The sequence below is a fragment of the Anolis carolinensis genome, chromosome 2 (assembly GCF_035594765.1).
Source record: "Anolis carolinensis isolate JA03-04 chromosome 2, rAnoCar3.1.pri, whole genome shotgun sequence".
NCBI lineage: Eukaryota > Metazoa > Chordata > Lepidosauria > Squamata > Dactyloidae > Anolis > Anolis carolinensis.
In genome coordinates, this window is record NC_085842.1 from 274575480 (window position 1) to 274596879 (window position 21400).

At 39.3% G+C, this 21400-nt stretch overlaps 1 protein-coding gene across 1 annotated transcript; it reads right to left on the bottom strand.

Moving 5' to 3' along the window:
* Positions 1-520: 520 nt before the first annotated feature.
* Positions 521-12649, bottom strand: fam174a (family with sequence similarity 174 member A). The gene is made up of 3 exons (XM_003222985.3): positions 12178-12649; positions 3573-3707; positions 521-1030 (listed from the first exon to the last, which is right to left on the bottom strand). The coding sequence occupies exons 1-3, from the start codon at positions 12549-12551 to the stop codon at positions 1027-1029; spliced, it is 513 nt and encodes a 170-aa protein (XP_003223033.3). The 5' UTR covers positions 12552-12649; the 3' UTR covers positions 521-1026.
* Between the last annotated feature and the right edge of the window lie 8751 nt (positions 12650-21400).

Below are 21400 nucleotides of genomic sequence, written 5' to 3' on the forward strand. Positions count from 1 at the left end.
CAGGACAAGGATCCATATTATCAATCCAATGTACACAATTAAAATATATTAAAACATTTAAAACATTTCCATTAAAATAAATGAAATCAGAAATTTTTGCAGTTTTCAAAGGCCCATTAAAATAGTTTTCACTTGCTGATGGTAGACCAGAAATGCGTTAGTATAATCTCAACTGGAACAGAATTCTAGTGCTTGGAGTCAGTCATCACAAAACCTTTATTCCATGCACCCACAAAAATAGGGTTGAGGATGAAGGGACCAAAATAAGATCATCCCAGAGATTTCAGAACTTAGACGTACTGATATGAGAAGATGCAGTCTTTCAGATTGCCTAGTGCAAGTCATATACGGCTTTATATGCCATACTGTCATAGCTGCTGGAGCTGTTGTAAGGAAGCCATGTGCTCCTTGTAATCAGCCTCAGATAACAATCTGGTTGTAGCTCTTTGGGTGAAATGTCTGAAAATTCTTTCCATTTCTGAGTCAAAAAACCTAACAACAACAAATACATAACAAGTGATCAATATTATGAATACTGTAAACATTTATTTGCATCACTCTCACAGATCTACAGTGTATATCCACGTTAACCTTCCCATTTAAAAAAATCAACACTCCTCAGAGACACAAGTGATTCAATTTGGCAAGACAGTGCTATTAAATGAAAGACTTGTTGCAAAAAAAATCACATAAATAAATTACTACATTTGACATACTTAAAAATGTTGGCTAAGAAACTCACAAATGTATCTCACAAGAGAAGACCACATTACAGAAAATGAACAGAAAATACCCTGTTTAAAATAGGTTTAAAGTTTAGTGTGCTATTTCCATAGACTTTAACTGAAAATAAATCTGTATATACAAAAAATAGAATAAAATGTTAAGAGTTTATTGCAACAAACTAAAGGATACCATAATATATATACATCATGTTTATACCCCCTGTCCCAATATTGGCTTCTTATTCCTTTTGAACCACCTTCTTCTGTTGTTCTGCAATTGAAACCCTTTCTCAAAAGGCACTTATCTAAAAAAAGAAAAAAGAAAAATGTTATTTGAATATAATCTGTTCAAATGAAACCTTGACAAACTTCAAAAAACAAATCTTCACATTCCATCTGAAATGCCTCGCAATACCTAGTATTTAGCAAACTTCATTCCTACACTATTTAAAAGTTCAGTTCCCAGATATAGGAATCCTTAATGAGGCAAAACTAGACTTTCTATACACTCTTTTGTTCTGAAAATCTTCCATAGAAAAAGGAACTTATTCCTCTTATGAAGAGGAGGAAAAAGAATAAATGTGCCCTATTTCATTTGGCAGTAATCCCAATACTGTTGATCCTCTCGTTTGTTGCATTAATTTGCCACAATTGTGCCAAAATAAAGTTGATCAAAATTTCTGATCCAAAACCTTCTGAATTAGGGATCAGAATAATTTCTCCCTCATTTAAAGGGTAAGGACGGAATTCTTCTGAGAGATAGGTTCAAGAACTGTGATCCATTAGCATATTTGTGCCTCTTTCTAAGCATGATTCACACCCAACTCATTTTTTATTGTTTTTCTGCCACTTAAACTAATTTCTTTCCCATTATTATCTTTCTTTACATCCCGCCTTTTTCCCTGTTGGGAATCAAGGCGGCTAACAATCCCACATTTTAGTCAAGTATAAAAAACATAATATAAAAGTAAAAAAACAATAATACAGCATGGTAAAAACAGATTGAATATAATAAATACACTTAAAATAGCCTTTAAAACTCATAGTCTCCGCCCCCAATCCTATACACAACCCTAAAGCCTGCCCCTTATCCTTGCCCAAATGCCTGCTGACAGAAAAAATCTTGACCTGATTGCGATCAAGACTACATTCCAACAACTTTTTTTGCAACAATATATGCACTCTTTTTCTAAAATTACAACTACCAGAGTTATAGTATTCAGACCAGTGTACCATGCAGTTTCAAACTTACTTTACTATGTATACAACTAGTTATTACTCATGGGATTAATGCAGTTCCACACAGTCATTCATGATTTGTAGAACATTAGATAAATATATTTTAAAATCAAATGTTAAAGGATAGTCAGGTAACAATTTGTTATTTCTGAGAACAAGAGTACAAAGGAGATTCCTACATTAAAATGAGTGTACATTAATTATTTTTACATAACTACTAGCTGTGCCCGGCCACGAGTTGCTGTGGCTTATGGGAATCATTTGTTGGCCAGGTGGAATAGCAGTGAATAGCCTTGCAGCCTCAAAGCCTGGCCGTTTTCTTCTTATGTACATCCTTGTTTGGTGAGCTGGAATACAATGGAATAGGCTTGCTGCTTGGAGGGCTGGGTACTTGCATTCTAGGGAAATAGTTTTTTGGGCTGCTAGAATTGCACTGAATAGCCTTGCTGCTTCAAAACCTGGCTGCTTTCTACATAGGGGCATCCTTCGTTGGCCAGGTTGAACAGCACTGAATAGCCTTGCTGCTTGCAAGCCTGGCCACTTTCTACTTTGTGGAATTCTTGGTTGGCCAGGTTGAACAGCATTGAATAGTCTCATTGCAGCAAGCAGGAATGCTGTAATTAGTCACCTTGATTAGCATTTAATGGCCTTGCAGCTTCAAAGCCTAGCTGCTTTCTGCCTAGGCAAATCCTTTGTTGGGAGGTGTTAGCTGGCCCTGGTTGATTCTTTTCTGGAATTCCCTTGTTTTCAGAGTGTTGCTCTTTATTTACTGTCCTGATTTTAGAGATTATATTGTTCTGTATTATTATACCATAGTCATTATTATACATTATATTTATAATCGTATATTATCTGCTTAGAACTGGATTATATGAGGCCCCTTCTACACAGCTATATAAAATCCACACTAAACTGGGTTATATGGCAGTGGAGACTCAAGATAATCCAGTTCAAAGCAGATACTGTGGATTATATGCCTTGGCATTCTGGGTTATATAGATGTGTGGGAGGAACTTGAGTCTACACTGCCACATAATCCAGTTCAAATCAGATAATCTGTATTTTATAGGCAATGTGGAAGAGGCCTGAGTGAAGAGGCCCTGGGCGCCATTCTGGCTGAGTTGGTTGCTAGGAGATGAAGTGGGCGGAGCCTACCCTTCTAACTGGAAGCAAGGGAAAAAAACAGTTCTTCCTCTTCCTCTAATCTGGACTTCTATTTTCCTAGGATTTTTTGTTTGAAAGACATAGACTGGATGACTATATCTTTTGTGGCCAAATTTAGTGTGATTTCGTTGAGTGGTTTTGTTGTTTACTCCATAGTAAAATGGCACATTACATTATATATATATATAGATTAGATTCATTTCTCATACTGATAATTAAGGAAAGGGAATGATGCAGAATTGATGTTACACATATGATTTTCATCCTTCCTGGGAAGTTGTGATGTATAATAACCTAGTAATTTCTAAATTTAAAAGTATGTAATGATGTGCCTAATTGTTCATAGTATTCATTTTATCAATACAGTGTGCTTTGCTTTTGAATATGAATCCATACAACTATTTCTCTGTTACTGCAAAATATTCCCGAATCCTAACCACAAACCTTCGAGGATGATTGGCATCAAACAGTGTTGTATCATCTTCATCATCATCTTGTTCTAATGGCGTCAACTCTGTATTTTCTATGTTTGTGTCCAGAACACCATACCTCCTTGTCTTTCTATTTCTTCGTCTAAGTCTAAAAATGTAATAACATAAAAAGATGACATGAACATTAAGATGCACAAGTACTTTAACATACCACCAGTCTTACATTTATAACAAATAAAGTGGTATTGACAAAGTTTGCAGGTCTAACTAAACAACCAGATAACAATTTTTGAGAATGAAGCATTATACCTTTTAGCAAAGAAAATAACATTAATGTGAGACTATTAAACATGACCCTGAACTAAACAGTACATGAAAATCTAAGTATTTCAATTCAACTTCTGGAGAATCTGGTTTTGTTATTGAAAATGAAGGAAATCTGTAGACTTCAGAGGGAAGGAAATTACAGGCAGTTCCCAAATTACAAACAGGATAGGTTCTGTAGGTTTATTCTTAAGCTGAATTTGTATGTAAACTGGAACAGGTACATTTTAAACTGTAACTCCAGTCAAAAATATCTATATATTGGCTTTAGATAGCTTAGGGAAAGGTTAAAACCCCTGTGGTTTGCTTTGCTGTCTGTGCCTCTGTTCAGAAGAGTTCATCTCACTTTCTGTCCCTGTGATCATTGGATTTTGGAAAAAATGGCTTGTTGTGGAAACAAGGATGGGAAATAATACTTCAGTAGAGACACCTTTTCCCCATGATAGTTATTCCAGGAATGAATTTCCCTTCCTAGGAGTAGATTTCTCTCACTTCCTATTGTCTCACCTACGTTAATAACTATGAGTCGTTTGTAAGTTGGATGTTTGTAACTCGTAGTTCAAAACTATGTAGGCTGATCAACAGAATATTCTCATATTTGGAATAAGAAGTTATTTTGCCTCAATCCTCAGGATCTCCCTCTGCACTAGCTTTCATCACTCTATGCACACGCTTTTTAAAATCTCCACTATTAAACAAAATAATAAAACTGCTGAAAAATCAATGCTTGTACATTTTTAAAAATATTTATTAAAATACTGTACAAGTCATAACAAAATTAATTAAAAAAATTATAACTATTTAAAATCAAAACTAGCAAAATAATTGATAATCTAAAAACATTTGAAACTATTTAGCACTTTAATATATGTTCAATCACTCACTTGAAGAAACTAGATAAATTTTCAAAGTTCTTAACAAAAAGCTGTATTTGGCACCAAAACTGAAGGCAAAATGAATATTGAACAATTCTGTAAAGGGAGCATGTTTCTCAGTCAGAGTGACACATTTGCATAATACATTGCTGGAACATTGTTTGGGAAAGCAAAGTGCCCAACTGAACAATCAGCTAATATAGTTAGGTAAAAGAAGTGTTTTATAGCACTGCTTTATACAATGATACCAATATTTTAAAAATAATATTTGAATTAACTAAACAGCACAAATAATTGTGCACCATATCATGCCTGATCATAATCCTTCAGTGATGGAAAAACAATGAAGGGTGCTCTAATTCTATATCTTTAATAAATAATACAAAAAACAAGATAATGTCTAATAAAAAACAGGTGTGCCATTACCATTAAAAGGCTGGGACCCCAAGAGAGAGCAACATGTACTAGGGTATTTACATCTCGAAATGATCATGCAATACTAAAAATTATTACTTTTCGTCCAATGCAGATATTGATAGAATCCTAAGTCAAACTGTATGACTGCAATCAAATCATGTCAATGGTTATGCTTACTGTATATAGAATCTGAACAATATTCAAAGCAGGCAATACCTGATAGCAGATCTTGATAGAATCCTAAAGTCAGATTTTGATAGAACCCTCAAGTCATATGCATGATTGCAAGCAAATCACACCACCGCTTATGTTTATAGAGAAGCTGGAGTACAAAGCATACAATACTGGACAACTATCCAAGTGTGTCTAGTTTAACCTTGAGATGAAAATTCTCAAAATTGTGATTGAAGTAAAAACATTAAACCTTGACAAACTAATAGCAATAAACACCTACTGGCAGTGGCATGTCAGAAACACTGTGTGGCCATTGCAAAAAATGTATGATGGACAAATACAGACATATTAGACTATTTAACATCTTATTTCTTAACATTTAAATTTTGTAGTCCTATACACACCTATTTAAATATTTAGTCACATTTTTAATTGAGAATGAACAGGTTTATGCTGTCGTTAGGTGCTCTATTAAACTCAAGAGTAGCCATACACAACAGTTGGATGAGGAGGCTATTTCCACTTTATGCACAATGAATTGAAACAAAAAAGGGAATTGATTAGGGGTCTTATGTATGAAAGAAGATTTGTTTAAAAACTATTTAAAACAGGAAACTTTAATTGGAGAATATTAACAGTCCAGGTCAGGTTCAGCAAACTCAGGGCCAAGGCTTCCTTGACTGACTGTATTTACTTATAAAGCAGCCTCCCTCTTTTACCATTGCCCTCTACCTTACCAAATATTATAGTATTTTCTAATATGTCAGATCTTCTCATGCTTAGGCCAGAGTGTGAAAACTTCAATTCAGCCATTGTGGCTTCTAGTAAGTTCAGGACCAATCTGCATTAGGACTTTTGAAAAAAAAACTTTTTGGCAGCCAATTTCTCTGTAGAATTTCCCTCTTGCACTGTTTTAAAAGAACTGAAGGTCTTCCTGTCAATTTTCTTCACTGCCCCATTTTCATATATAGAAATCTGATGGGCAATCCTGGTTTTGATATTCAATGGCACATCTTTATAGTGTAGGATCTTATCTAGCTCCTTCACTGTTGCCTTTCCACATTCAATTATTATTCTGATTTCTTGATTTCAGCCTCCATTTTTACTGATGATTGACATTAGCTATTTTGATGTCTTCATTATGAACTTTAAAGCTACGAAAATCATGTGTGATCGTTGTTTAAGATGTGTAAGTAATAATACTCTTTTTGAACGTTCTATTGCAACCTTTCTTAATAGTTGTTCCAAGTTTTTGCTATTTTCTTCTAGTGGCATTGTCTCATCTGCTTATTTTAAATTATTGATGTTTCTTCCTCCAATTTTGACACATCCTTACTCCAAAATTTAATTCAGTTTATATAAATAAACTGGTGACATGCACCCTCTTAAACCTTTTGCTAATTAGAAACCATTGTTTGTCCATATTCTGTCCTGTCTGTAGCCGCTTGTCCTGAATACGCAAGTTTACGCATAAGGACACTTAAACTTACTCTGGTGAAATATATCTTACGAAAAAGAATATTTTAGGCAAATAACAGAGTTGGGGTAGGGGAGAAAAATCAAACTACTTATTTGTTGTTAGTTCAGTGTTTCATGAAACTAAGACATTAAAAAAATTAAGGAGTGCTTGCAGTTTTGAACATCATGTATTCAGAAAATAGGCTATTCCTTGAGGGCAAACAGACTTTCTAACAAGATACAGCTTTCTATCAAGGTCCTTGCTAGTTACATTTTAGAAGACACGCTCAGTTTTATCAAAATGTCATTTTACGAGTAAATGCTACACCAAATGAACATATACCAACAAATATATGTACATTTGGAGTAGGATCTATCTAAACAGAGAAGAGATTACAGAACCTGGTGTTCTTTCCCCCTAGTTTTCTTGGCAGCCACATAAACAGCCTCCAACCCAAGTCAAAAATTGAAAAAAAAGGTGGGAATCTCCGAAAATCTAGACAAAGTAACTTTTAAGAACAAAAGGTTCCATTTAGAGAGACTTTCTTTCTCCGGCTCTTCTAGATTGCCATATAATCTATATCAGGGGTCCCCAAACTAAGGCCCGGGGGCCGGATGCGGCCCTCCAAGGTCATTTACCTGGCCCCAGCCCTCAGTTTTATAATATAATATTTTTATATCAGTTTTAATAATATAATATAATGTATATACATATAATATTGATAATAATCTTATGTTATACAATATAATACTAATAGTAATACCATATAATAATATTAATTATATGTTATAAATTACATATTATATAATAGTATAGTGGTATAGTTCAATATAGTAATATATAATGCTAATATTGTGTTATGCTAATAATATAATATATTGTATGTACATACAGCTGCTCTGAGTCCCCTTCGGGGTGAGAAGGGTGGGATATAAATGTAGTACAGTAGAGTCTCACTTATCCAACATAAACGGGCCGGCAGAACGTTGGATAAGCGAATATGTTGGATAATAAGGAGGGATTAAGGAAAAGCCTATTAAACATCAAATTAGGTTATGATTTTACAAATTAAGCACCAAAACATCATGTTCAACAACAAATTTGACAGAAAAAGTAGTTCAGTACGCAGTAATACTATGTAGTAATTACTGTATTTACGAATTTAGCACCAAAATATCACAATGTATTGAAAACATTGACTACAAAAATGCGTTGGATAATCCAGAACGTTGGATAAGCGAGTGTTGGATAAGTGAGACTCTACTGTAAATAAATGCAGTAAATAAATAATTAATTTTAGGCTCGGCCAAAGTCTGAAATGACTTGAAGGCACACAACAACAACAACAACAATCCTAATTAACTTGACTATCTCATTGGCCAGTAGCAGGCCTACACTTTCCATTGAAATCCTAATAAGTTTATGTTGGTTGAAATTGTTTTCATTTTTAAATATTGTATTCTTTCGTCGTTGTTGTTGCTGCACTACAAATAAGACATGTGCAGTATGCATAGGAATTTGTTTGTTTGTTTGTTTGTTTTTTCAAATGATAATTCGGCCCCTCAACAGTCTGAAGGATTGTGGACCGGCCCTCTGCTTAAAAAGTTTGGGGACCCCTGATCTATATCATCAAATCAGATAATTCATATTATCTGCTTTGAACTGGATTACGTGAGTCTACACTGCCATATAATCCAGTTCAAAGAGATAATCTGGATTTTATATGGCAGTGTAGAAGGGGCTTCACGCAATCCTTTGTACGGTAATCGAGTCTATTGTCTTTCAACTTTTGGAAGGCTGGGCAAGGTCAGTGGAAGTCAATTTCTACAAGCCATATTCCACAAACATTGGCAATCAAACCTGTGCTCAACTTATATGAGAGGTCAACACATAAATGAGAATATAATCAAACCTACAGCAAAACATTGCTGAAAAGATTTTTGCATGTTTTTCCTTTTATTTTTCAATAAAATTGTTCTCCATCTCTATAGACATCTTGAGGATAGCCAGGAGCAGACCAAGAAAGCTTTAGTTATGGCACGCATAATTTGTTTGTCCTCAGCATGTCATTTACAATTCTACTAGCTCTGAATGTGGAAAACCTACTTAATTATCATGACTAATATATAAATTATCCTTCATGTATTTGTCTAATCCTCTTTATAGCAATGTAAGCCTCTGGCAATCACCACATGTGATGCCAGCAAATTCACTAAGTTAATTGTGCAACCTGTAAATCTGAATAGAATCTAAACAACCAATTTATGACCAAAGTGTGGGACTGTTAGCAGCCTTAAGTCCCCATGGGGAGAAAGGCAGGGTATAAATAAAAAGTAAATAAATAATAATTTAACTATGTGATTCCTGAATTCCAAAGTTATAGAAATACAAGTAGCAGGGAAGGGATCAATGCTTTTTTGTATTCTATTTGCAGTTTTAGAATGCATCAACAACACAATTTAGGCTCAGTTTTCACCAAAGTGTAAATCAGTATCTAAGTTTCACCATTTTCTGTCTGCAGATAGTGATTTACTGGGAAGCATTTCACCCAACCGCCGATTTCATCAATGCCAAAACTAGGGGAAATGACATGATATTTTTTATAGGCTTTGTCTGAATTGGATAAATGTTATGGTCACCAGAACTTATTCCATCAGTGTAATTTTAGACATGGTAATTCAGGAAAGTTCCAATTAGGAAGATATCTGTATAGGTAAAGATAAAATTGAAGCCTTGGGCTGAATTCTGTGCAGTGAAGGCCTAAATACTCTGAAGATACTAGATCCCATCTGATCTTGGAAGCTAAAAAGAGACAGGTCTGGTTAGTACTTGGATGAGAGACCACCAAAAAGTAATAGATGCTGTAGCCTATATTTCAGAGGAAGTATTTGTTTTTTAGTGTAGTTTGGTCATAATGCTGCTGGTACAAAAGCAGCCTTGGTTAACAGAATTCTATTAGCAATTCTAAAGAAAGAGACAAATTGCATCATTCAAACTTGAGTATTGGATTTGCCATGTTTCCTACTTGGAACTGACATCTGAATTTAATCCAACACTTTACATATAAATACGGTTGTCTCACAAGACTAAGTAGATTTATTAGAGTAAAACTTTCCAGGGAAAACATTAAAAAATTCATGGAGTTGCTATAAGGCAACAGACAACCTGAAGATACAAACTTTATTTTACAACATAAAACTTTTCTTCACAGTTTACTAAGCATTGAAAGGTGCAGGATAACTAACAGGGGGATCCTTGCCTCTTATTCAAATACAGTAGGACTCCCCTATTTCCAGGACCAATGTCTGCAGCTTCATTGATCCACACCCAACAAAATATGTCTCTTTTAGGAATATTTAGGTCCTCTATTGTAATTCTTGGGTCAGAAGTCTTTTATTTCAATAGTTATTATCTATGGTTTTGCATATCCACAATTTGTACATTGTCCAGGGCAATTCTATAGAAACATCTGGTGGAGATGATTCATTTCAAAAGGATTCAGTATTATCTACAGACAGTCCCTAAGTTACAAAAAAAAATAGGTTCTGTAGGTTTGTTCTGTAGGCGTATGTAAGTCGGAACAGGTACATTTTTAAAGTGTACTTCCAGCATAATTTCTTAAGCTTTGCATAGAATAAGGAGAGGTTAATACTCCTGGAGTGTTTGTTTCGCTGTCTGTGCCCCTGTTCAGAGGATTTCACTTCACTTTCTGCCCCTGTGATCACTGGATTTTGAAAAATTTGGCTTGTTGTGGAAACAAGGATTGGTGATAAAGCTTCACTAGTGACACCTTTTCCCTATGTTAACTCTCACATGAGTGAATTTCCCTTTCTGGGGATAGATTTTTCTCACTTCCTGTGTCTCACCCCCATTATTAACTATGAATCATTTGTAAGTTGGATGTTTGTAACTCGAGGACTGCTTGTAGTTTCCTGTCTTTCATGATAAATTCAGTAACATGTCCCTGTGGATACCATATGTCACCAAACATAACTGTCCAGATCAATTGGGAAGACATGTACATATAAAGCTAACTTCCACGGTCTTATAAGGCAGGCTGAAAGTAGTATCTTCCACACAATGGAATTAAAGCACTATTATTCCACTTTACCTGCTATTGTTCCATGCCATGATATCCTGGGATTGGCAATTTTGGGAGAATAATATTAAGAGTTCAGAGCCTCAAAAACCATGAACCTCTGAATTTCAGATAATGGAACAATGGCAGTTAAACTGGGCGGTCACAGTGCTGTAACTGTATATGAAATATATGTGGGACCCCAGTGTGAAAGGCAGAAATAGAACTCTTTTGCATGCCAGATGTTTTGGACTTTGCCACTGCCCATAATAATTTGAGCTTTTGAAAACTGAAGTGTCTGAGGACTATGAGCTCTCCACATTTAAAATAAAATACAAAAGCAGTGAGGTAAACACAACATTATTTTGTGGGGAGAGGACATCATGATGATCTGTTGCAGGTAACAACTTTGACTGAATACAGTGGGTCCTGGGTATCTATTGGTGTTTGGTTACAAGATTGCCAGTGGATATCAAAATCTGTGGATGCTCAAGTCCTGTTACATACAATAGTTCAGTAAAATGGTATCCCTAATATAAAGTGGCAAAATCAGTTTGTCTTTCGGATTATTTTGAGAATATTCTCACACCATGCAAGGTGGAATCCTAGGATGTGGAATCAGTGCATGAGGCACTCCAACTGTATACACATATCCTCATGAAGGACCAAAGGTAGACTCTATGGCCTGGGGACCAAACTGATTGGAAGCATTATGGGGTCATGAACTACAGCCTACTTCAGATTTTATAATCTTTAATTATGCTCATATCAGACCTATCAGACTTCATCACAAAGACACTCAGGCTTTGAATCAGAGTCTAAAAGAGATCCTTACAGAGGTCAAAAGGAAAGGTGGGCAGAAGAGAATAGATCTGGCCCTCAGAAGCGGTGGCTGATGCCAACCCAGGCATGGGCAAACTTCGGCCCTCCGGGTGTTTTGGACTCCAACTCTCACAATTCCTATCGGCTGTTAGGAATTGTGGGAGTTGAAGTCCAAAACACCCGGAGGGCCGAAGTTTGCCTATGCCTGAATCAACCTCTGACTAAGATACTCCCACGATTCTACAGCATGGAGGCATGGCATTAACTCTGCCGTGTAGCTGCACCCAAACTGGGATTTCGAGGGATCCCGCTTCCACGGCCAGGGCTCACTGCTATGGGATCCTGGGAGCTGTAGTGAGGCATCAGAGGAAGGTCTTGCAAAACTACAACTCTCGGGATCCAACAGCATTAAGCGTAGCAGTGAACGTGAAGCCAAGGTGGAGAGGCCCGCCCCTCCCTTCGGGCTCACCGGACGGTCCGGATGACGAAGTAGACGATGAGGGCGGCGCTGGCGAGGACGAGCACGGAGAGGGCGCGCTGGGTCATGGGCGGGCTGGCCTGGGGAGGGGGCGGCACAGCGGCCAGGCTGCTGCTGCTGCTCCCATTGCCACTGGGCACCGCGTCGGGAGGGCCGGTGCTGTCCGGAGAGGCCTCAAAGAGCTCTTCGCGGCCTGACTGCGCCGAAGGAAAAGGCCGCTTAGGCGGCGGGGTGTGGGGCTGCGGGAAGGGCCGCGGAGCAGGGGCCGCTTCCCCGCGAAGCAGCGCCAGCGCCAGCGCCGCCGCCACAAGCAGGCCCGGCAGGGGCGTCAGGATGCGGGGAGGCAGCGGTGAGAGCTGCCGCATGGCGCCCCGTCCCGAACTCGGCCCCCACGCCGGCCAGGAAGGAGGAACCGGAACAGGAAGTGCTCGCTCTTCCGGAAGGCCCAAGCCGTTGCCATGGACGCCGAGAGGCTCCAGTCGCCTCCTCTCTCCCCGCCTGGAAGGATGGCTGGTGCGCATGCGCAGAACTTCATTGTGCTCCCCCCCCCCCCCCCGAGCTGCTAGTTTCTGTAAAAGAACTCCACTAAGAAAATCCAAAAAATTCTGTGTTCAGCAAAGGACAAGAGGGATCCTCTCTCCTCTGCAAGAGTCCACCGTATACCATGCAGCTGTGGACAAGTCTACAAACGCAGCATCGCCCAAACATGAAAGGCACCGCAGATAACACAACCAGAGAAGTCAGCCATAGCAGAGCACTTGATGAACTAACCTGGACACAGTATATTATTTGAGAACACAGAAATGCTGGACCACTCTAACAACCACCATGTCAGGCTACACAGAGAAGTCATTGAAACCCACAAGCATGTGGACAATTTCAACAGAAAGGAGGTAACCATGAAAATGAACAAAATCTGGCTCCCAGTATAAAAAAACCCCTCTAAAATCAGGACAGTAAATAAAGAACAGAAATGAAAACAGAATGCGGGGAGGCAGCTAACACCTCAGAACAAAGGCAGGAATGAAGCTTGCAAGGCCATTACTGCTAATCAAGGTGATTAATCACAACATCCACACTGGCCTCCAACAGACAAGAGTTCTTTCTTTGGGTTGTTGTATGTATTCCGGGCTGTATGGCCATGTTCCAGAAGTATTCTCTTCTGACGTTTCACCCACATCTATGGCAGGCATCCTCAGAGGTTGTGAGAGTTACATACAACAACCCTGTGATCCTGGCCATGAAAGCCTTCGACAACACAGTTCTTTCTCTTATCCTGGACCTTCCACAGATATATAAACCTCCCTTGCTTAGTTTCCCAACAGACCTCACAACTTCTGAGGATGCCTGCCATAGATGTGGGTGAAATGTCAGGAGAGAATGCTTCTGGAACATGGCCTTACAGCCTGGAAAATGCACAACAGCCCAACTCCAAATAGTATAAATATGTGCACATTTTAGACATTAATTCCAGTTTCTTAGAAATAGGTGTGCTTTTCAGCCTGAGAAGTACAGTGCCCCCCTTGTGTATTTAATTTCCATATGGAGTTTGATGAATCCAAGGCTGGAGTTCAAATTGCTGGAAGAAACATTAACAACCTTATATATGCAGATGATACCACTCTGATGGCTGAAAGTGAGGAGGAGCTGAGGAGCCTTATCACCAAGGTGAAAGAGGAAAGTGCAAAAGCTGGGTAGCAGTTAAACATTAAAAAAAACCCAAGATTATGGCAACCAGACTGACTGATAACTGGAAAATAGAGGGAGAAAACGTGGAGGCAATGATAGACTTTGTATTTCTAGGTGCAAATATTACCTCAAGACGCAGACTGCAGCCAGGAAATCAGAAGACATTTACTTCTTGGGAGAAGAGCAATGACTTAATCTTGATAAAATAGTGAAGAGTAGTGACCTCACACTGGCAACAAAGGTCCACATAGTTAAAGCAATGGTATTCCCCGTAGTAACCTATGGATGTGAGAGCTGGACCATAAGGAAGATGGACGCTTTTGAACTGTGGTGTTGGAGAGAAATTCTAAGAGTGTCTCGTACCGCAAGAAGATCAAACCAGTCCATACTCCAGGAAATAATGCCCGATTCCTCACTGGAGGGAATGGTATTAGAGGCAAAGCTGAAGTACTTTGGCCACATCATGAGAAGATAGGAAAGCTTGGAGAAGGCAATGATGCTGGGGAAAATGGAAGGTAAAAGGAAGAGGGGCTGACCAAGGGCAAGATGGATGGATGGTATCCTTGATGGTATCCTTGAAATGACTGGCTTGACCTTGAAGGAGCTGGGGGTGCTGATGGCCAACAGGGAGCTCTGGTGTGGGCTGGTCCACAAGGTCACGAAGAGCCGGAAGCGACTACCATATAATGAAGTTTGAAACTGTATGGTTAGTGTAGACCAGGCATGGGCAAATTTCGGTCATCCAGGTTTTTTGGACTTCAACTCTTACAATTCCTAATAGCCGGTAGGCCGAAGTTTGCCCATTCCTGGTGTAGATTCATATAATGTAGTTCAGTACTATTACAAATACATCTTTTTCTTCAGCTTTTGTCCCGCTTGATGGCAGGTCTGCCCTCCTGATGTGTTGGTGCCATTTCACCTGGTTGTGCGCCTGATCAGGGTGTATGCCAGCAGTCTTCAGATCATTGTGCAGCATGTCCAGCATTGTGCTGCTTCCGTTGTCCCTTTGGTCTCTTGCCAGGCACTTCTAAATAAAGAGCAATCTTGTGAATGGACTCGTCTTCACCTTGGAGAGTAGGACCATACCATCTGAGGCGTGATTCTTGTAGTTTGTCAGCAATTGGAGCAATGCCAAAGCACTGCCGAATGCCATTGTTGCAGATGTGGTCAAGGCGTGTGATGCCAGCTGTAAGTCATAGCATCTTCATCTCCATAGGACTGAGGCAGCGTTCTGCTTTCTTTGTTGCTGGCCAACATTCAGCTCCATAAACTGTAGCAGGCCTTATGACAGTTTGATAGATTTTTGATTTCGGGTGATCGGGCCTCTTCTTGTTGCAGAGTATACTTGCTGCTGAGCGCCATTTCATCTAAACCATGTTAAACCGTTAACCCCCAACAATTACAAATAAATAATAATAATATAGTAGTAATACTATAGTAGTAATAATAATCAACATCATCTCCTCTAAGGGTGCATTTACACTAGGCATGGGCAAAATTTGGCCCCCCAGGTGTTTTAGATTTCAACTCCCACAATTCCTAACAGGAGTTGTAGGAGTTGAAGTCCAAAACACCTGGAAGGCCAAAGTTTACCCATGCCTGATCTGTACTGTGGGTTGTAGAATTAATTCAGCTTGTCACTACGTTCAACAGCCACAACTTAATGCTACGGGATCCTGGGAACTGTAGCTTTATAAGGCCTTTAGCCATCTTTGCCAGAGTGCTGGTGCTTCACCAAACTGCAACTCCCAGAATTCTATAGCATTGAGGCACAGCAGTCATGCCAGCCACATGACCTTGGAAGTGTCAACGGACAACGCCGGCTCTTCGGCTTAGATATGGAGATGAGCACCAACCCACAGAGTCAGACATGACTGGACTTAATGTCAGGGGGAACCTTTACCGTTACATTTAAACTTACCAGTATTTCAATGAGAAGTGTGGGCCTACTTTTAGCTGATACTGTAGTCAGTAAATTAGGATTGTTGTTGTTGTGTGCCTTCAAACAGTTTCAGATTCAGGGCAACCCTAAGTCTAAAGAGTGGGTGCTGGGTAAATAACCTTGGAGGGCTGCATCCTACACGTGGACCTTTGTTCGAGAATCTCTAACCTACATTGTAGAAATAATGCTGTTTGACCACACTTTACTTGTCATGGCTCAATACTATGGAATCCTGGGATTCAACGTATGGTGAGGCACCAGTGCTCTTTGGCAAAGATGGGTAAATACATTGTAAAACTATAACTCCCAAGATTCCATAGCATCAAGCCATGGCAGTTAAGGTGGTGTCAAAATGTATTCAGTATACAGTGTAGATGTACCCTGAGAATTACAGATTGAGCTGGCACGGGGTAGTGGATTGAGTGTTGGGTTCAAATCCTCACTCAGCCCTGAAAACCCATTGAGTGATCTTCAGTAAGTTGCACACACTTTCAGCCTCAGAGGAAGACAATGACAAAGCTCCACTGAATAAATGCTACCAAAAATATTCCTGTGAGAGATGCATTAGGTTGCTGCCGATTGTACTGCTGCTGGACCATGGCACTTTCTGTATCGCCTTGGGCAAATCATGTACTCTCCGTTTAACCAGCTCCCAGGGTTATTAAGAGGACAAATGAGATATGAATTGTGAATCGCTTTATACTGGCAATTACTACAGGAAGTGGATAAATAATAATACTAATAGTTTGATCTCAAGAAAACTGCCTCGAAGACTTGCCATGAAATGCGATTAATATGGATTTTGTGATGAGCCTGGAGCAGAGAGTGCTGAATTATGATTCTGATATAATATTTGTCTATGGAAATAAGAAGAAAAAATATAGTGACATATAATTGATGCCAATAAATGTTGCCGAGTTCAAACTCCAGACCTGTCAGTTTCTCTAAAAGAACTCTAAATACTATAAATATGTGCACGTTTTAGGCATTAACCCCAGTTTTGGAGGAGCAGGTGTGCCTTTCAGCCTGAGAATTACCAGCCCCCCCCCCCAACACACACACACACATTTGAGGATTTTAACTTCTATAAATTTGATTATTATGTTGTCTCTAGAAATCTCTAGGGCCCCATCTATACTGCCATATAATGAAGTTTGAAACTGCATTATATGATTAGCGTAGACTCAAATGATGTAGTAGTTAAACTGCATTAATTCTTAGCATTCTGGAGAATAGAGAAAGAAGCCCTTGGAAAAAAGTTTCTAAAGTGCTGTTTTTTCTAAAGTACAATATGAACAGGAATTTATAACCTTGAGTACTTACATAAAAGCTCTGCTGATTGGCTATGACAAACAGCATTACATCATTAATTCATCAAGAAATTAACATAAATGTAGGTGTGAATATTTGCATGTAATGAAGATGCTTTTTTGCTTAAGCTGGTTCATTTTTCGAATTTATTTGTATTAATTAGAAAGTTATGTCTTATCAGAGTCCTTCCAAGCTTCTTTGCCCCCATAAATCTCTGTGCTTTTCTAATTGCCTTTGATAGATTGAGAAAACCGTTTTCTCCTCTGTTTCTTTTCCAGATAGAACGCCATTGGGTCATTCAGACTCAGCCTTTTTTAATCAAACAGAAATCTAAAATCACAGCGCTATCAACTTTATAAGGCAACTTTCTGGCCTAGAAAGGTCCCCTTCTTTTGCTTTTAAAAATACAAACACTCTAGGGATTTCATCTCATGGGATAAGTAAAATGAAGTAAATTGTTGGTTTTTCCTTATGCTTCGCCCCATTTTGAAATTAAACTGATGATTTCCCTACCCCCATCACATCTAATCATTTTCTCCACCTTTAATATTTATCCATTTTGATTTGCCATCATACAGGAGACATATGTTTCATACCATGGTCTCCTCTCCTGTTGTTTTCCTTCAAAGTCCTTCAACTACATCATCTGATAGAGCCTTAGCCATTGTTTTAAAAAGATATAAATTACCTCCTCAGTTCTAAAGATTATGGCGGAAGAAAGGATTCTGTAATATCCACATTGACTCCTTCCCCTATTATTATGTTATTGTTTTATTTACAAGTGGGCAGGGGAGGATTCCCATTATATGTTAAATTGGGCATTCTTACAAGTTTCTATGCAGGAAATGAAAATAAGTCAATTAACAATCGACTTAGGAATCGTGCAAAAAACCTGCAACCCACGGTTGAGGTTTATGTCATGTAATGGGCTCTGTGGGTTGCCGATTCTTAAACGTGCACAAATGCTGATTTTATTGTGCGTGATGGAAGTCATTGATCCATTTAACTATTTACTCATTCAGAAGATCAACTAAAGGGAAGGGCTATTTAGGGAGACTGACAGCCTTAGTCAAGGAATTTTATAGAATTTCTTACTGCATCCCCATTCATCTGCAGAAAATGTCTATGGGAAGCTTTTCTATTACATATAATCATGATAATCGGATTGTGTTGGAATTTTTTAAAAGGCAAAATGCAATCCAGAGTTGCACATTTACTTGCATACAATACATCAGAAAATGCCTGAATTAAAAAAATATAATTCTAAATTTTATCAAAGCTTAGGAAAAATGGCTTAAAATATTACTCATCTCAGTTTGCAATAAATCAATTTTTGCAGGTTATTTTTAAGTTTGGTTTGTAGCAACATGGAGAAGGCAAGGGAAAAATGTGGTGCTCCAGATGTTGGACTTCATGCATCCTTTGCCAGCATAATAATGGCAAGGAATGCTAAGAGTTGTTTTTGGGCAACATCTGGAGTATTACCTACGTATGCATTAATATACCTGCACACTACGCAAAAACTGAGCAGCCAGAACTGGAAGCCAGTTGGTAGCATATGTGCATGTAACTCAGGATTGCATATATGTGTGCCTTTGTTTTGGATAGTGCCAGATGTTCATTGGCTTCTTGTATCTCATTCAAGCACTCCCGCATGGCAGCAGTATGGGATTGAAAAGAAACGTTTATTATTCATTGCTGCATTATCTATCTATTTAGTAAAATATTTATATTCCACCTTTAATTGTGGAATTTCAGGACAGCATATTAAAACCATAAATAACTTAAATAGGATGCAAACATATCAAACATGGCAAGTTACATAACTTAATGGGCTACAACAATTTTGTAGTAAAAGAACAGTGCTTTATTTTTCTAGAAAGGAATTTTCCCTCCTTCTCTTCATGCCTTCATACTAAACCCAAGACTTTGCAAATGAAAACTGACATGTTTTTCTCACCTTAAAAGCTAGGACATGGAGCAATGGATTCAAATTACAGGAAAAGAGATTCCACCCAGAGCTGTCCTGAGGTAATTTTCCTTAGTAGGCAAAGGTACCTTTTGGTGCCCCCCCCCCCCGCGGTGCGGGGGGAGGGGCCGCATGGCACGGGGCAGGGGTGGGGCCTTCCCGCTGTGGCCTGGCTGGGCCTTTCCGCCATGTGGCCTGGCCCCGCCCCCAGTGCGGCCCCGCCCTCCTTGCCATGTGGCCCTGCCTCTCACGCCACATGGCCCCGCCTCCCATGTGGTGGCGGGGGCGCACGGGGGCAGGGCCGCGCGGCGCAGGAGGCGAAGCCAGGCCTTCCTGCTATGGCCTGGCTGGGCCTTCCCGCCACGCGGCCTGGCCCTGCCCTCAGTGCGGCCCTGCCCCCCGCGCCGCATGGCCCCGTCTCCCACGCCATACAGCCCCGCCCCCCGCGGGAAGGCCTGGAAAGGAGGAGAAGGAGGCAGGGGGTGGCACCATCCTCCTGGGGCCTTGATGACGCCCACTGGATGATGGTGCCACAGGCAAATGTTTCCCTCCCCTGGTGGTTGGACCGGGCCTAATTAGTAAAACATTAGTAAAATGTTCTAAGGGCAGTTCAGAAGTGGTAATATGCTGCCTCAGAGCATGGTGGAGTCTCCTTCTATGGAGGTTTTTTAGCAGAGTCTGGATGGTTATCTGTCAGGAGTGCTTTTCTGTCCCTACATGGCAGAAGGCTGGACTGTATGGTTCTTGTAGTCATTTCCAATTCTATGATTCTATGAACTTCCATAATTCCACAGAATTGAGCTCTGGCAGTTAAAGTGGTGTCATACTGCATTAATTCTACAGTGTAGATGTACTCTCTGTACCCACAGAGTTTATCCAGTTCTTCTCTAAAGATTGCTGGAGCCTTCCTGCCTTACCCTGCTGCCTGAAAATAACCATAGACCTAAATGTTTGAAAACATTAAGTAAAGGAGCCTCCAGAGCAGATAGTAGGCGATTCAGACAATTTTGAACTCTTGAGCCCTGGCACCTTTGTTAGGAATTAAAGTGAACATATGAAGAATTCCCTTTGCACATTGCAGTAAGCAGGGAGAGATTTCGTTCAGACATTTTTCAGAAGACTAGTGGCTTGTAAGAACTCAAAGAATTATTGTGGAATAGGCCTTTATATTCTACTGCTGGCATTCAATTCCTTTCCTCTGTAAGTGCTTCAGTAGCGTTTAACCTGAAATGGTATTTTTGGTTCACTGATTAAATTGCATGTGTCTATTTGTCTCCATTGGGTGTCCAAAAGCCAAGACCAGGTGTCCATTTGGAGACACGACTACTATTTTAAAAATGCTTTGTTACACATATCGGCAGCTTTTTTACTATTTGCAGCCTGTAATGGCCTTCTCTGCATCCTGTGTCCGTACTACTCACTGTCCCTACATTGCTGTCAAATTTAATTTTTTTTGGGAGGGGGGGGTATAGGGAGACACATTTCTTAAGTTTGAAACACCTTACATAAGATGCTGCAAAGATGTTTAAATTTATGTAGGACTGTGCAATTCCATGATTTGTTTTATCATCTGTTGGAATTCAACCTTAATTACCGATTTTCTCTGTGCGGTGATGTTATTTCTAACATCTGTTATTTCTAACACATTAGGGCAAAGGAATGAAGAAAATAACAAAGCACAGGTTGAATACTTCCTTCCCTTACTCTGATAAGGTTGATAGTTTACCCCAGCAATTTATAAGGCAACAGGTCTTTGTAAAATGCTTTGCACATTTAATTAAAAGCTAAAAGCTGCATTTTAACTGGCTGAACATCTTTTCTTAAAGGTCAGTGTATTTCACAACTTAAATCTATGCTGTCAGAAATAAGCACCACTGAATTCAATGGAGCATATTTCTGTGTAACTATACATATAATAGCCATCATGCCCTGTAGACTTAATCATGAGAGCTTATTAGTGGTTCATTTGTTCCTTTTAAATGTGTGTTGTCGTTTTTTAACCCGCCCCCAAAAAAAACAAAACAAAACAAAAAAAAAAACCAAGGAAACTAAAGCATCATATTGACGGCAGGCCATCCATCCACACTTATAGGTTTAACTTTTGTGGATTTGATTATTAGTGGATTTGATCAATATGTGATTGCTAGGAATCTCTAGGTCCTCCAGTGCAATTCTAAGTTCCACTAGCTACTATCCACAGAATCACACTAGAGGACCTAGAAGTTTTTTGGGAGGTGTGCTCTCAATTTTTCCCCAACTTTTCCCAAGTTTCTCAACTTTCATGGGGTCTTGCATCCTGAACC